The sequence below is a fragment of the Acipenser ruthenus genome, chromosome 12, assembly GCF_902713425.1.
Source record: "Acipenser ruthenus chromosome 12, fAciRut3.2 maternal haplotype, whole genome shotgun sequence".
In the NCBI taxonomy this organism is placed as follows: domain Eukaryota; kingdom Metazoa; phylum Chordata; class Actinopteri; order Acipenseriformes; family Acipenseridae; genus Acipenser; species Acipenser ruthenus.
Window position 1 is genome coordinate 10,655,080 of NC_081200.1, and position 15,316 is coordinate 10,670,395.

Here is a 15,316-nt window from a genome sequence, read left to right on the forward strand (position 1 = left end):
GCAGTATGGGTACTTATTTCTAGTAACAGTTTGGTTAATTTCAAATCCATTAAGTAAACATAGATATCATTTTTTAACCAAGGTAGACATGATTACCAAAAAGGCCTCATCCAATAGCTGTACAAAACAGCAATGATGAGGATTTCTTGAAGGTGTTGGGGGTGAAGATGGGGGGTTAGGTAATTAAGAAGCCTACCACCTGTACTTTCCCTCTCTTAACTCAGTCAAGTGATTGAAAGGGTAGCAGGTGCAAGTTTTCAGATTGAGACCTGAAATATTCATGGATGCATCTCAAACGCATTTAATTCGGATGGCTTCCTACCTGTACATGAAATGAGTTATGGTGACCTCAATCCAGTTTGTTGTAGTTAGATACGAAAAACCTGCTTCAGACAAGGAAATGTATTTCCTCAGCTGAGAGAGACAGCCCAAATATACAAAGCATGTGTAAAATTGGAATGTGGTGCTGGATAACTAGGCCTCCTAATGCGGTTAACCTGTAGTGTTGCAGTTACATATAGTCTACTTGACCTTAAAGGATCAACCAAAATAGAATATATATATATATATATATATATATATATATATATATATATATATATATATATATATATATATATGCGAGAGAGACGTGAAATTATTTTTATTTTTTATAATTTTTCATTTTATTTTTCACAAATGTCATTTTATTTCATTTTATTTTTTTACTACAGATACACATTAATACAACAACTGAAATAGATGTATATCAATAATAGTATAGTATACATCATTTATGTATTTATACTAATAATTGCACATACAGCAATCTACCCATTAAAAAAAGGGATTTGTATTCCAATCCCATTGCACTGAAACAGCATAGAATAAGCAAAAGTTTGCACCACTTGAAATAAAACAAAGAATTAGTATACTAATGTAATGCATAACAACGGTATCTTTCGACTCCCATTCCAGCCGACAGTTGCAAAATCTGCACGTCCTTATTTTGTCAGCTGCATACATCCCCTCATGCTCAAATTCTTTGCAATGTTGCTTAATTGTTATGCACAGTTTATGCATTTTAGAAACAAACACCTCTTCTCTTCCATCACAATTTTAATTCCCAAACGACTCACTTAAAATTATACATCTCCGCAAGTGCTAGTCAGAGCTTCCGTTTCCCCCAACAGCAAAGCTTTGCCCCCAACAGCACAGCTTTTTTGTAACTAAGGGTTGTATTGATGCAAAACTGCTTTTAACTGACCATACGCAGTCTTGCTGTAGCTGCCTCATAGGGTTTCACCAATGTGATGAAATACAGATCCAGCTCTAATGACTGATTCTTTTTAGATAGGGTTCTTATCAGCAAGACTGCAGTTAGCAACGAAACAAGCCATTTGAAAGACGGTCTTAAAAATTGGTACACGCACACATACGTGCATGCTTCTGATTTAGAAGGTGAATTCTAAAGCAATGGCCATTTTAGAATGGAAGTCAAAGTTGAGGGGCATAGGGACTGCCATTAAATGTCTCTGCTGCTGCTCCAGAGGCCCACTTTGAGTTAATCAGTAATTTGTCACAGCCGACATCTAATCTACCAGTATAAATTACTTTGCAGTTTTATTATTCCTTAATTGAAGAGCACCAATGTGGAATTGCTTAAGATGAAGCTGGCGTGATCTTGTTTGCAATTAACTGAGCTGGCTTTGCAGGTTTCTTAAACATAAACTGTATTAGTTATTTTCTTGCTTTCTTGCTTGGAGAGACGCAAACAGCCTTGCAGTGACGTGCAATTCCCTGCAGAGTAATGTTAAAACTCATTACCCAGAAGGCAGGGGGAGCTGGTAATGGTTTCATTTATAAGCAGGGATTTTCACATTACAGTGTTACACGTTGCTACGCTGTGTATTATACAGTATCCATTTATACAACTGTGAGATATTGAACAGGTGTAGCAGTGTATGAAGGATTGAAGTTTCTGTGGCTGGGAGACCTTTAAATTGGTTATTTAGCCTTTAAAAATGTGTTTGTAGCTGGCTTTCATGACACAGCACAAAAACTAATTTACTTCCTATCAGCCATATCTGAAAAAAAGAAGTGATGTTAGTGATGAGTTGACTACATCGTGACATCTTACAGCTGACATTTATTAAGCATCTGCATGCCGGTGAAACTTATGTTGTTTGTGTTATACTGTAAATCTGATGCTGCTGCCTCTGAGCATGTTTCATATTTTCAGTGTACAGAAACATATGGTAAAATGTCCCAGTACCCTTCACATGTATGCAGTCGGTCCAGTTCAGTTACTGAAGTCAGAGAGGCAACAGCTATGTAGATACCTTGGGAAAGTCATTGAACCCTTTAACCCTAGCTTTTCATTGAATTTTAAGTTCTTTATTTTACTTATTCAACGTTGTCTCCTTTGTAAGATTATGTTAATTCATTTATTTTTGTTCCTAATTTGTTGGTGCTGCCTTCTCAGGTCTCCTTTAAATCTGATTATTGCAGTTTTGCTACTTATCTGTATTCAGAAGCCAGGCTTGCATTGCCACTTTAAAATCTGTGAAAGCCTTTTAACTAATAACTATCGTAATATCCTAATAACTCATACAGGCTAATATACTTGGGTTTCATTTTTTGTATTATTATTTGAAGGCCCTGCAGGTGTTTCTTATAAACCTCTCAACTATTGCCTTTCTGATCAATGGGAACACATGACTTTCCTTTTACACCCATAGCATGTATTCTGTATCTACTGTGCAATTTTTTTCACAAATAAAACTTAATGTTAAGTGCTGAAGCTAGCTAATGTAATGCTGTTTGTAATGGGAGTAGAACATTTTAGATATGTTTGGTTAAAAACAATCATGCCACCCACACACACGAAATATATTAATTTTTGTGATCTCTGTTTGCAATTATGAGATTTTCAGAAATGGAATAAACCAGTATTTTTTTTTTCACTAAAGGGAGAAACTCTATTACAAATGTGGAGCTTTTGTAGAAACATTTATTACGCTATTCATACACGATTATCTTTTTATTTATTTTTCTCTATGAGCATTTTTCATAAGCTGTAGAAGTTGTGTGTGCTTAAATTAGATTTCATGAATTATATCGCGTGTAGCTTAACAAAAGATTACTTTATAAAGTAATAACTCCTCTTTTGTTACAAAAAAAAATATTAAAAGCACAAGCTTGTTGGTTTTGCATATTAAACTGTAGGCTGCACTGTTTTTTGTACATGGAAGCCATGTTTTAAAACGGTTTTCAAATATGCAGTTTTCAAAATAAAGGATAGAGCAGCAAATCAGAATGAGCATTATGGTGAATAGTTTTAATGTCTGGTTTAATCAAATCGATTGACCTCACACATTTATGTTTGATTTCCTCAAATTGTCTATTAAGAAAGAATAATGATAATACACAAATCCTTAAAGATGTTATTCCAGTAAAACAGTTCCATACAATCTTCACATACCCCGTTCGAATTGAAAGTGGATTTTTGCTTCCACAGGAATTGTTTTGAGTTCATGTGAAACCTGGCACGTTTGGACATGCCCATAGAAGCAATGGTGCATTTTAAATAAAAGGATCTACTCAAATACTGTATTCTTCTGGGTTGTTGTCATATACTTGTTCTGGTATGTGACTCATCTAGCATGAAGTATTGTTACCCAGATGCTGGTATGAAAACATATTTTAGAATCTTTGCAGCATAAAGTATGTAGATTGGTTTCTGTAAGTAGGTTTTTCAAATATGCCCTTTCTAAAGTTGCATCAAACAGAGAATACCAGAATGCCAATCTTAACTGATCTTGATGATTGTATCTTTAACTTACAAACCCAGCTGAGGCCAATTCCAATTGAAGTTCCAGTACGGTGCATAGATTGCATTCAGAAGTTACGCATCTCTTGGATGAATATAAATAGGAAATAATAAGAAGTTGCTTTAACATATTGTTTTTTTCTTTTCTTTTTTGTTTATTAATTACAGGTTTTTTAAGCACTGGTGACCAAGCTGCTAAAGGAAACTATGGACTTCTTGATCAAATCCAAGCTCTGCGCTGGATAAGTGAAAACATTGCATTCTTTGGTGGTGACCCATTACGAATAACTGTTTTTGGATCTGGGGCAGGTGCCTCTTGTGTCAATCTCTTGACTTTGTCCCATTATTCTGAAGGTAACCGTTGGAGCAATTCAACCAAAGGTATAATGCAGGTTGCAAATTTTGACAATTTTGGTGTCTGCATGCCCCCGTCATTAGTGTTAAATGTGACACTCTCACTGTATATTTCCTCTTTATATATCTTTCAATGTTTATTTAAAAACAGAAAAGAGCAACATTATTTGGATAAGGTTGTATAATACCAGATTTTTGCTTTTCTTTCTTTTTTACTCTTTTACTCTTACTCTTTTTGCATGTTCACATTTGGGTGGCAAAACTTTCTTTTCTCTCTCTCTCTCTCTCTCTCTCTCTCTCTCTCTCTCTCTCTCTCTCTCTCTCTTCTTGTAGATATTTCTAGAAATATTGTGCAGTGGACTTCTGAACTGCAGGCATATAGACTGCCCCTAATATTTTTCCTTCCCTCTTTAGCAGAACCTTTGTTACAAAAGGTGTGGCATCCATTGATGGTCCTAAAAAATGAAAACATACTATCATTAAGGCCTAAATATGTGTGTCCTAAAACAGATTTCAATTCCAAAGCTAATCACCTTCTAGAAGAAACAGACTGATAGTCCCAAGTTCCTGGTTCAGAAATCTTTTCTCTGAAACTGCCTGGAAGTCTCTTGTTGTCATCAAAGAAATGTTTTGCATGCATGATCCAAAATTGTCAAAGCATCGAGGTCACAAGCAGATTTTTGTATTTATTATTTTTGTGCATCAATATCTGTTTCCTCCCTCCTTATTTCTCACATCACCCTCTTTAAAGTTGAATAGCCCTAGAGAACTGTGGAATTGTGGATTTTGGGGTGTTGGAATTTTTTTTGCACCTCACCCCTCAATTTCTGCATGGTCATTGTCTGCCTGTCATAGACATTATTAGTTTTTCCACATCTTGTTTTTTGTTTAAATTACCACTTTATAGAGGAACAATGTTGGTGTATTACCTGAAACGTCTTGGCAATTTTCTGGCAATATTGAAAATTAAATGACAAATAACATGTTTTACTGTATCACTATTGGCCCTCTGTGGGAAATGTTCTTAGTTCATATAAATGACTTATTTATATGAACTAAGTGGAAATTTCACTTAGAAATATCTCTAATAAGTCTAAATCAGAGAAAGCTTTCATTTAAATCATTGAAACAAAGTCGGCAGGTTTCCACTTGAAAAGTAACAGTCCATGATTTGTGCTGCGAATCTGCTGCATTTTTTCTGTAATTATACGTATAGGTCATGCAATGTAAGGTTGGTCATCTCAGGGTGTCAAGACGTTTCAGTGCATGCCAATATTCTTAATCTGTTTCCACCGTTTATTACAATAGAATACATTAACTGTGTGATATAATGTTTTCTAATAGAGGTGTAAGCTCAACCTAAAGTCAGCACTACATTATTTGTTTCTTCTTTATTTAGAAGACCACAGGATATATATATATATATATATATATATATATTTTTTTTTTTTTTTTTTTTTTTTTTTTAATGCAATAGACGTTTGTTTTTTTTTAAACAAATGCATATTATTGTCATTTAGCACAAACATATCTATTTATTAAAGTAGATTAAAGAGATTATATAATTTATACAAGCATACTGTATAAATTATATATAATTTATCAATATATATGTATTTGTCATTATGTATACACTGTATATGCCAGTGGTTCAAAAGTCACTGTATTTGTCCAGTTCATAGATTTACCGGGGGAAAAAGTATATGTTTTCATCCTCTTCTTATGGTCATCCTCACATGGTCCGTGAGTAAACTCCGGGTGGTCCGCAAAAATTCCCAAAATTCGGTTTATGCAATTGTTGCAAAAAACTATTTCTACACTATCACACTTTGTGCAACTACAATATATGTTACTAAGCAAAACAACAAACAGGTTTAACCACATTATATATAATTATAAGATATGTATGTAGTCTGCATTTTTCCCCTTTATTTTAAAATATTACAGCTCCCTTTGATGCCATACCAAGGATCATCTTCATAGCAGCCATTAACTGAAACCGCTTTCTTATGTGAAACAAATAGCCTACTAACAAAATAACTGTTACACATTATGAAGGCACATTTATCTTGTCAAAGTTACAGACTTACTTTTTTTAGCCAGCATTGTTAAAAAAAAAAAAATCTACATCTAACATTCACGTAAATACACATCTTTCTAATCTGTGCTCATTCTACTGATTGTGTTCGCTGTTCAGGAAAAAAAAACTTTGAATAAACGTAGCGCACTGCATTGCAAATTCCTAACTGGTCTGGAATGAAAAACATTAAAATCACAGTTTTAGTACTTTTTATTTTCAACAATATAAAATATGTGCTACACGTTGCCAGGGATATAAGAATATCCCTGTTATTTGTGGAGAGATTAGCTGCATATAGTAACAGAAATTAATGTGAAACAAAGAGGCTATATTTGTTGCTTGACTTGTGAACTGTAACGTAGTGTGAATGATCGATTTCAGCTCCATGTTGTTATTGGGTTTATTCAACTAGGTTTAATATTTCACAAGGCTGTATGTCAAAACGAAATTCTCTCAACACTACAGTCTGTTCTTGACGACGTCATATTTAACCAAAATGCTATAAATCCTATCGACTGTGCACCGCCAATCACATTTAATTTACACGTCACAGCGCACCTGAAGTGATAGGTAACATCCTGTACACTAGCCAACAAAATTGGCGACTCAGTGAGTGCAATGAGTTACATTAGAAATGGATAGATTAATTTACTACACGAGGTAACGGTTGCAGGGACAAGCACAGGTATTTACATTTACTGGATCCGAGAACAACCCAAGCCCCAGTGCATTATTTGTCAGAAGGTTAAACCTGCAAAATCGAGATGCTATTTATCTACAAAGCATTCAGAATGTGAAAAAATTGCTTTTTTAAACAAAATAAACGGGAACTTTGCCATCAGCAACTTTCAAAGCGCAAAGTGACAACATTCCTTGATGAATTGTAGTGAAGATTCAAACCCAGGGATCTCATTAAGTTAGGTAAGTTATATGTACATATACCTATAAAATTTGTTTCAAAATGCGTGGCTAGTGGTCCGTGGGAAAAGTCCAAAAACCAAGGTGGTCCCAACAAGGTTGAGAACCACTGGTCTACAAGTTTCAGTGTTTTTTTCCCCCAGTATATCCATAACTTTGTCAAGCCCATCCCTTATATACTGTGTATTTAATGTATTTCCATTGTGATGTGCTGCTACAGTTTAAAAAAAGCCTCCTCTGTCATTTGCTTGTGTATTTTATGTGTTTGTTTCCGCTGAGCTTCTACCAAGTAGACATGAGTTTGCTTTTCTAAAAGTATGTTAGGCATGAGATACTCACAGTGTTCCCCAAAAGGCCATTTCATGTTCTGTAATTGTCATATTTAGTGAAGGCTTTACAAACTGTTTAAGAAACTTATGCTTTCAATGTTTACCTACAGGACTTTTTCAGAGAGCTATTGCGCAGAGTGGTTCTGCTCTCTCTAGCTGGGCAGTGAGCTTCCAGCCGGCCAAATATGCCAGGATGTTGGCCACCAAGGTGGGCTGCAACCTCATGGACACTGTTGACTTGGTGGAATGTCTCCAAAAGAAGCCTTACAAGGAACTGGTGGACCAGGACATCCAGCCGGCCAGGTACCACATAGCCTTTGGCCCTGTTATAGATGGTGACGTCATACCAGATGACCCCCAGATCCTGATGGAGCAAGGAGAGTTTCTCAACTACGACATCATGCTGGGTGTCAACCAAGGCGAGGGATTAAAGTTCGTAGAGTTCATAGTGGACAATGAGAATGGAGTTCGGGCCATGGATTTTGACTATGCTGTTTCCAGTTTTGTGGATGATTTGTATGGGTATCCTGATGGCAAAGATGTCTTAAGGGAGACCATTAAGTTCATGTACACTGATTGGGCTGACAGACACAATCCAGAGACTCGAAGGAAGACGTTGTTGGCTTTGTTTACCGACCACCAGTGGGTGGCACCAGCAGTGGCAACAGCTGACCTTCACTCGAGCTTTGGATCTCCTACCTACTTTTATGCCTTCTACCATCACTGCCAGACGGATCAGGTGCCAGCATGGGCTGACGCAGCTCACGGAGATGAAATCCCGTATGTGTTTGGGCTGCCAATGATTGGTCCTACAGAGCTGTTTCCCTGCAATTTCTCAAAAAATGATGTCATGTTGAGTGCCGTGGTGATGACATACTGGACCAACTTTGCAAAAACTGGGTGAGTTGAAAACTGCAGGTTTTGTTGGATCATGCTGTACATATATATTGTGTTTATTGTTTATGTGCAGAACAGATTAACAGAGGCCCTCATGCAGTCATGTTTATTTTATTATCAATAGGCTTTGTTATTCTTTTTTATTTGAATTTTTAATATTTACAATATTAAAAAAGGGGCAGAAATCCATGACATTAACAAAGGATGACAAGAGTAATGGATTATTTAATATTATGGATGGGTATTATCAGGCATGGCTGTGTTCTTTGTATTTTTATTATATTTTATTATGATATGAGAGTGTATATTATTACAATCCAAACTGAATTAGTTACAGTGAATATGTTATTGGGTATTGCATTTTGTGCAGTTATTACTTGGATCTTGTTGCCCCGACATAAAATCTAATAAATGATGGCCATTAATTTACTGCAATCACCATATTCATTGTAATAGAATATATACTACATATATAATTTGAGCCAGTCTTGCAAAACCCATATTGGGTTAGAAAGTTGCCAAGAAGCAGCTTTCATTGTTCAGTCAGAGTACTATGCAGCTTTGCAGTGTTTACAGTTACAGAAGGCTCTTGATTGAGAAAGCATGGTGGATCATAAGACCATTTTGCCACCAGCTGAGAGGGTGGTCCCCCTGGAGCAGAGTTGATGTAGTATCATAAAACAGCATGGCAAAGGACAGCAAATAGAGGAAATTGAGTCTGTCAGTCTTTATTATAGTAAATACAGTACATCCCCAAGGAACAAAAATAGAAAATAGCCTATGAAAGGAGGGTGGGGATTATAGGCACTATACGATAAACTATAATTGACCTGTTTTTAATAATTAAAAGTATTAATCAATACTATCCTTTAACTTCCAGTGACCCCAATCAGCCAGTACCTCAGGATACAAAATTCATTCACACAAAGCCGAACCGTTTTGAAGAGGTTGCGTGGACCAGGTATACACAGAAAGACCAGCTGTACCTCCACATTGGTCTTAAGCCCCGGGTTAAGGAGCACTACAGAGCAAACAAGGTCAACTTGTGGTTAGAGCTGGTTCCTCACCTGCACAGTCTGAATGAAGTAACCCAGTTTACTTCAACCACTACAAAGGTCCCACCAGATGTGACACCCAGGACCCCAAATAAAATCCCTGTAACTAAGTGGCCTGTGACTACGCCCTTTCCTACCGAGAATCAAAGTAGCCAGAATCAATTGGAAGGTCCTTTCTTGGTGGACCAAAGGGACTACTCAACGGAACTGAGTGTGACCATTGCCGTTGGAGCATCTTTGTTGTTTTTAAACATCCTGGCTTTTGCAGCGCTGTATTACAAAAAGGACAAAAGGAGGCACGACGTACACCGGAGATGTAGTCCCCAACGCAACACCACCAATGATCTCATCCACACACAAGAAGAAGAGATAATGTCCTTGCAAATGAAGCATACAGATCTGGATCACGAGTGTGACTCCATCCATCCACATGAGGTGGTTCTGAGAACTGCCTGTCCTCCAGACTACACGTTGGCCATGAGAAGGTCACCGGATGATATTCCCTTAATGACCCCCAACACCATTACAATGATTCCTAACACCATACCTGGGATTCAGTCCCTGCATACATTTAACACTTTTACTGGTGGACAAAACAACACCCTGCCTCACCCTCATCCCCACTCACATTCAACAACCAGGGTATAGCCAGGACAAAAAGACCTACAAGAGCACTACTCCTCTGGGGGATATTTTCAAACTCTGCGACTTTTTCGTGCTGTCGAAAGGAAGAGGGAATGATATTTTGTTAAAATTGCTGGATACTTAATATGGTACGTTTGAAAAATAGAATGGGATTTTTCCAACTTTTCCAGTGGAGGATATCACTTGTCAAGTATACTAATAACAGTTGCTTGAAGTGATTTGAGGCTTGGAATTGTAAACTACACTTTCTGAAGCCAAGAACCAATGCAACTCAGAGAAACTACGCATGCGTGATGCAAATAAAGAGAGAATTGTAAGCTGAAAAAAAAGGAAACTGTCTAAAAATATGCACAAGGGAGACATTCAAAATATGTCTTGGATTCTTTTCACCAATTTATTTTTGGAACAGTTTTATTGTATAGAACCTATTTACATATCTAGATATGTACACAAAGCACCAATGCTGTTTAAGCCCTGACTGGGCACAAATTCTGCAATCTGCCAGCGAAACAAAGGGGATAATGACATTCTGGCAGATACAGCTTCATCACACAAGTGCTGTCTATACTGAGAGCTGGCGAACAAGGGAATTGGATATTTTTAGCACGATGCGCATGACAATTGATCTGCTTGGTGGCTGTTCTGCTGATTAAGTTGTAATTAAAGTAATTTTTATCCCCATTGGATTTCTTTGAAGAAATGTACTTCATCGATTGCCTCAAACCTACAAAGAGGTTTTGGCAGGGTGTTGATGGTAAAGAGGAGGGGTGTTGGGGTATAAATAAAATACTACAGTAATTACAGTAATTCACATTATCTTCAGTGAACATGGTAAAAAAGAACTAGTTTTGTACAATGTGTGTTGGTACAACTTTTTAATAGTGGTGAACACTCGCTGTTATAAATCCCAGAAAAGTGTATTCTTTTTTTCTTCTTTTGATGTTCTCTCCAATTTTCCATCACATTTTTTTTTTGCAGCCTCTTTTGCTAATAATCATGACCACCATTCTGTAGCAAAGCAATTTATTTTTCATGCAGTTAGTCAAGATTATGTCTGCCCAAGGCTATAAAAAGTATTTTTTTCATATGCAGGGAAATGCTAGATCTGCCACTTCAGTGTTTCATTGATTGGTTACATTTTATGAGGTAAGCTCCATATGAGTATTTTAAGATGAATGCAAATTATTTCTATTTTGGAGATTTTCACAGCTTGCACTACTAAGTGTGAGGAGAAAGTACATCACCTTTCAAAATACAGTATAAGGCACAGCCCCCATTAAGTTTGACCATTGTTTGGACTTTATGCTTCGCCATTTATTGAGGCACTATTTCTGGCTTAGAAGAAGTAATCAAATAATGGTCGTGCAATGGTAAATTTCAAAATACATGTGTCATAATCAATTTGAAGGGTATTTTCTGGGTGATTATATCCTACCATGTTAAATGCTTTTGCTTTTGTAATTTTTTGCACTTGGATTATAGAAGTACTTAAATCTCACCTCTGACTTTTGTATTCCTGCTTTACTAAATCATGGTTTAAATCAATTGTCAGTCTGTACCACTCATGATCATTTAACCAATGTTTTTTTTATTTTTTTCCCCTGTAGAAGTGCGTCGGGTAGCAAAGAATGCACAGTGAAGAATAATTAGTAAAAGCATAAAAAGTGGTACTCTTGCATGTGCAAAACCACACCTGAAATGCCCATATTGTATAGTGTCGTTCGTGGAGATCAAAGGGCTTAATAGTACCCACTGCTAATACGCAGCAAGCAAATGGCTGGATGTATATTTGATACATTAATTGCCATCATCTCCTTCATTCTTCCCATAGGGACACAATTAACCCTTTGAATGAGAGAAAATACACCCATGTCTCCCACACTGTTCAAGACTAAGATCTGAAAACTCAAAGCACCTCCTAGCTTACTTCAGATTCCTGGCTAGCAGCCAGTTTAGGGATTTAATGTCGTGACTTTCTGATTACATGGGGTCAAAACACCAGCACTTAGGCTTCCTTTGAGCGATCTTAAGTTTTTCATTGACTATTATCATTTTCCTCCTCGCTTTTCTTTATTGGGTGGATTTAGAATGAAAGTATTAACAGTATGAGAATTGGAAACACTTATTGACTAAATGTAGGTTATTAAGACAAACTGACCCCAAAGAAGTAATGAAATTCCTGGCAACCTGTAATAAAAAAAAAAAGGGAATTGTCATATCCTGGTCGCTGATTCCCATAGAGGTATGGTTGGTGTTTGACAGCCAGTCCTGCAGCTCTAAGCTGCTCCAGATTTCTGTGTAGAACAAGGAAGCTACTGGTGGATGATCAGTCATTGCTATAACAGCTTCAGATAATTATAAACAACAATTATATAACAACCACTCCCCAGCCCTTACAGAGCTGTTTTTATTTACTTAGTAAATCAATGATTATGGAAAATAACTGTTTAATGTTCCCTCTCTGCTGTACTTCCTAGGACTCTATTAAAAACGAACGATGTGGGAGGGGCAGCCACAGGATCCACTTGGCTATCTGACATTTGTATGTGACACAGACAAATCCTTATTCATTGGGCAGTATAGGGGAGTAGTCAGCTAGGAGTTTTGCTGAAAGCCTGACACCTAACCATTTAGCCAGGGGAAAGCCACCAAATTCAGTATTGAGTGATCAATGCAATGCAATGAGTGCCATATTTTGTTTTAGATGGAGCACAATGTCATGACTGTTGCGTTATTATGTAATGAGGTGTCCTTCTGCCTGGTTATATGATATTCAAGCTTCTAGTTTTTTTTTGTCATTTTTTTATTTGGGTTTTGAGTTGTGTAATTAATTCCTTTTCACTGTTGCTTTATTCTCTCATGTTCCATAAAAGAACACTTTGCACCGTGCTGGTATATTTTGTTTATTTAGCACACCGGCCCCCTTGATTGATTTCAAGTTTTGTTTTATGTTTTTCCAAAAAGGGATGGTCACATCTTGTGCCCAGATTTAATTAAAAGAGCCCTCCATTTGAGACAAGAGCCTTACTCTGTGTAAAACGAGATCAGGATACTACTGTCACATCCAGTTCATTCTGTCAGGGAAGCCATACAAGTTGAATTTGTTTTATATTCTGCAGAATGACCAGTCTCAATGAAATGTATATATTTGTTTTCCTATACACTGTACATCAAAAGGTTAGATAAGCTGCACCAGTTAATTTACAAGTGAGATAATGCAAAATACGAAACATATGGGACTTGACAGCACAGTTGGCATTCCTTTCACATTCGACGATTCACAAAGCTTCGTCATTGTGTTACTAAAAGCAATTCAATCCCCCCAAAATAATGAATTCAAGGGGCTCCCAAGTGGCGCATCAGGCAAAGGCGTGCAGGATGCTCCCTATTGCCTGGAGATCGCTGGTTCAAGTCCACGCTATCCCACTGCCAACCACGGACGGGAGTTCCCAGGGGGCGGCACTCAATTGGCAGAGTGCCGCCCGGGTGGGGAGGGTTAGGTCAGCCAGGGTGTCCTCGGCTCACCGCGCACCAGTGACCCCTGTAGACTGGCCTGGCGCCTGCAGGACTGCCTGTAAGTTGCCCAGAGCTGTGTGGTCCTCCGACGCTGTAGCTCTGAGGTGGTTGCATGGCGGGCCTGCAGAGTGAAAAGAAGCGGAAGGCTGAAATTAAAAAAATAATAATAATTGGGCTTTTCATACTGGGGAGAAAATGAGAAAAAATAATTGGCGATTCATTTTAAAAAATAAAAAAATAAAATAAAATAATGAAAAGAAGAAAATGGCTATGACAGGCAGTCTTATTGAACAGGACTGGTACAATAAAGCGTGGCTCAACATTCTGAATGGCAACAGTGTTCAATGTTTAAACGTGTGTCTAAGTACATTTAAAATGAATATATAGTGGCTTTATGCGAGCTGTTGCTCTAATAAAGACTAATCTATTCAAATCATTAGCTGTAATGTTTACAGTTGTGCAAAGCCCACAAGGCTGTGTCTATCACTTTATTGGTGATATAAGGTATAAAGTGAACTTGGAATTTCATTCCCTTGTTATGCATTACTCTGTATTTCACTGGGCCTAGCTATTATACTATAAAATGGATGTACCAAAACATTGGATGAATAGTATAACAAGTGAGGCTGCAAATCAGTGGGAAACATGTCCTCTTCTTGTATTTTTGTATAGTTGTATCTTTGCAAAAACTGAGCAGTTCTTCTTGCAAATCTAATAGGAACGAAAAAACTAAACAAAATAAAATAAAATAAACAGTCCCTTTGCATTATTTAAAATGCCAGTTGGTGCAATTTTTGTGAATTTCTGTGAATAATGTTTTACAGCCTACTAATATAGTATTAATGGTATCCCATCATTTTTGCTGCTGCGTTTTATAGGGTATCATACAACGTGCCAAATTTAAACAGAATGTTAATGTTGACTTGCAAGACTGCTAAAGTCTTCAGAGCTGTAATAAAAGCCTTTTCTTAAAAACAAAACAAAAAAATTACAACTTATCTTCATAGCATTTTCATGATGGAGGTTGTTCCGATAGCTTAGCCTGTGAAAATACTGTTTTCTATCATTTTTGTGATTATTTTTGAATTACAAAATAAAACAACCATATGCTAATGGGTTTTATTACAGCTTTTAAGACTTGTGGGAGCAATGTGATTTTTTTCCAGCGTTTCACTAGAGGTTGTTTTTCTTTTCGCTTTTTGTTTGTGGATAAAATATGAAACTTGGAGGCTGTCGTGTGCTGTGACAGCTCTTTGATGTTTGTAAAAAATAGTTTTTCATCTGTGCTATTTGTTTAAAGTAATTAGCTTTTTTTCATTTTCCAGTAATGAGTTGTTATAGGATATCGCTTTTTTCTGTAAACGATAAAATAGATTATTTAACTATTCTTGTGGAAAATGTGCTCCAGAATAATTGGATTAATATGCACTTCACAGCTGTGCTTTTGTTAGTTTCCATGGTTTCTATTGAGCAACCTTTTGTAAAGATCATTGGAATTATTTTGTATTTATTAATCTTTTATATATATATATATATATATATATATATATATATATATATATATATATATATATAAAGGATGTTGTCTTGAAAACACTTTGGAACATACAACCAAAACTAGAGACTAATCTCATACATCATTAACTTTTAATATTATGAAATATGTTCATAAATAGCTGTAATTACAGCAGCTGTTTGATGCAACAAATAT

At 36.6% G+C, this 15,316-nt stretch overlaps 1 protein-coding gene across 8 annotated transcripts in view; it reads left to right on the top strand.

The window, feature by feature from the left end:
* LOC117417448 (neuroligin-1) overlaps positions 1-14,363 on the top strand; it is a 227,739-nt gene extending 213,376 nt beyond the window's left edge. For 5 of the 8 annotated variants that reach the window (XM_059034522.1, XM_059034526.1, XM_059034525.1 and 2 more), the window contains 3 exons: positions 3,980-4,192; positions 7,603-8,392; positions 9,270-14,363. In XM_059034522.1, the coding sequence (XP_058890505.1) occupies positions 3,980-4,192; positions 7,603-8,392; positions 9,270-10,092 (1,826 nt within the window). In that variant the 3' untranslated portion in view covers positions 10,093-14,363. The remainder of the gene's footprint in view (positions 1-3,979; positions 4,193-7,602; positions 8,393-9,269) is intronic. The other 3 variants (XM_059034524.1, XM_059034527.1, XM_059034529.1) reach the window with 1 other exon arrangement.
* The last annotated feature ends 953 nt before the right edge of the window (positions 14,364-15,316 follow it).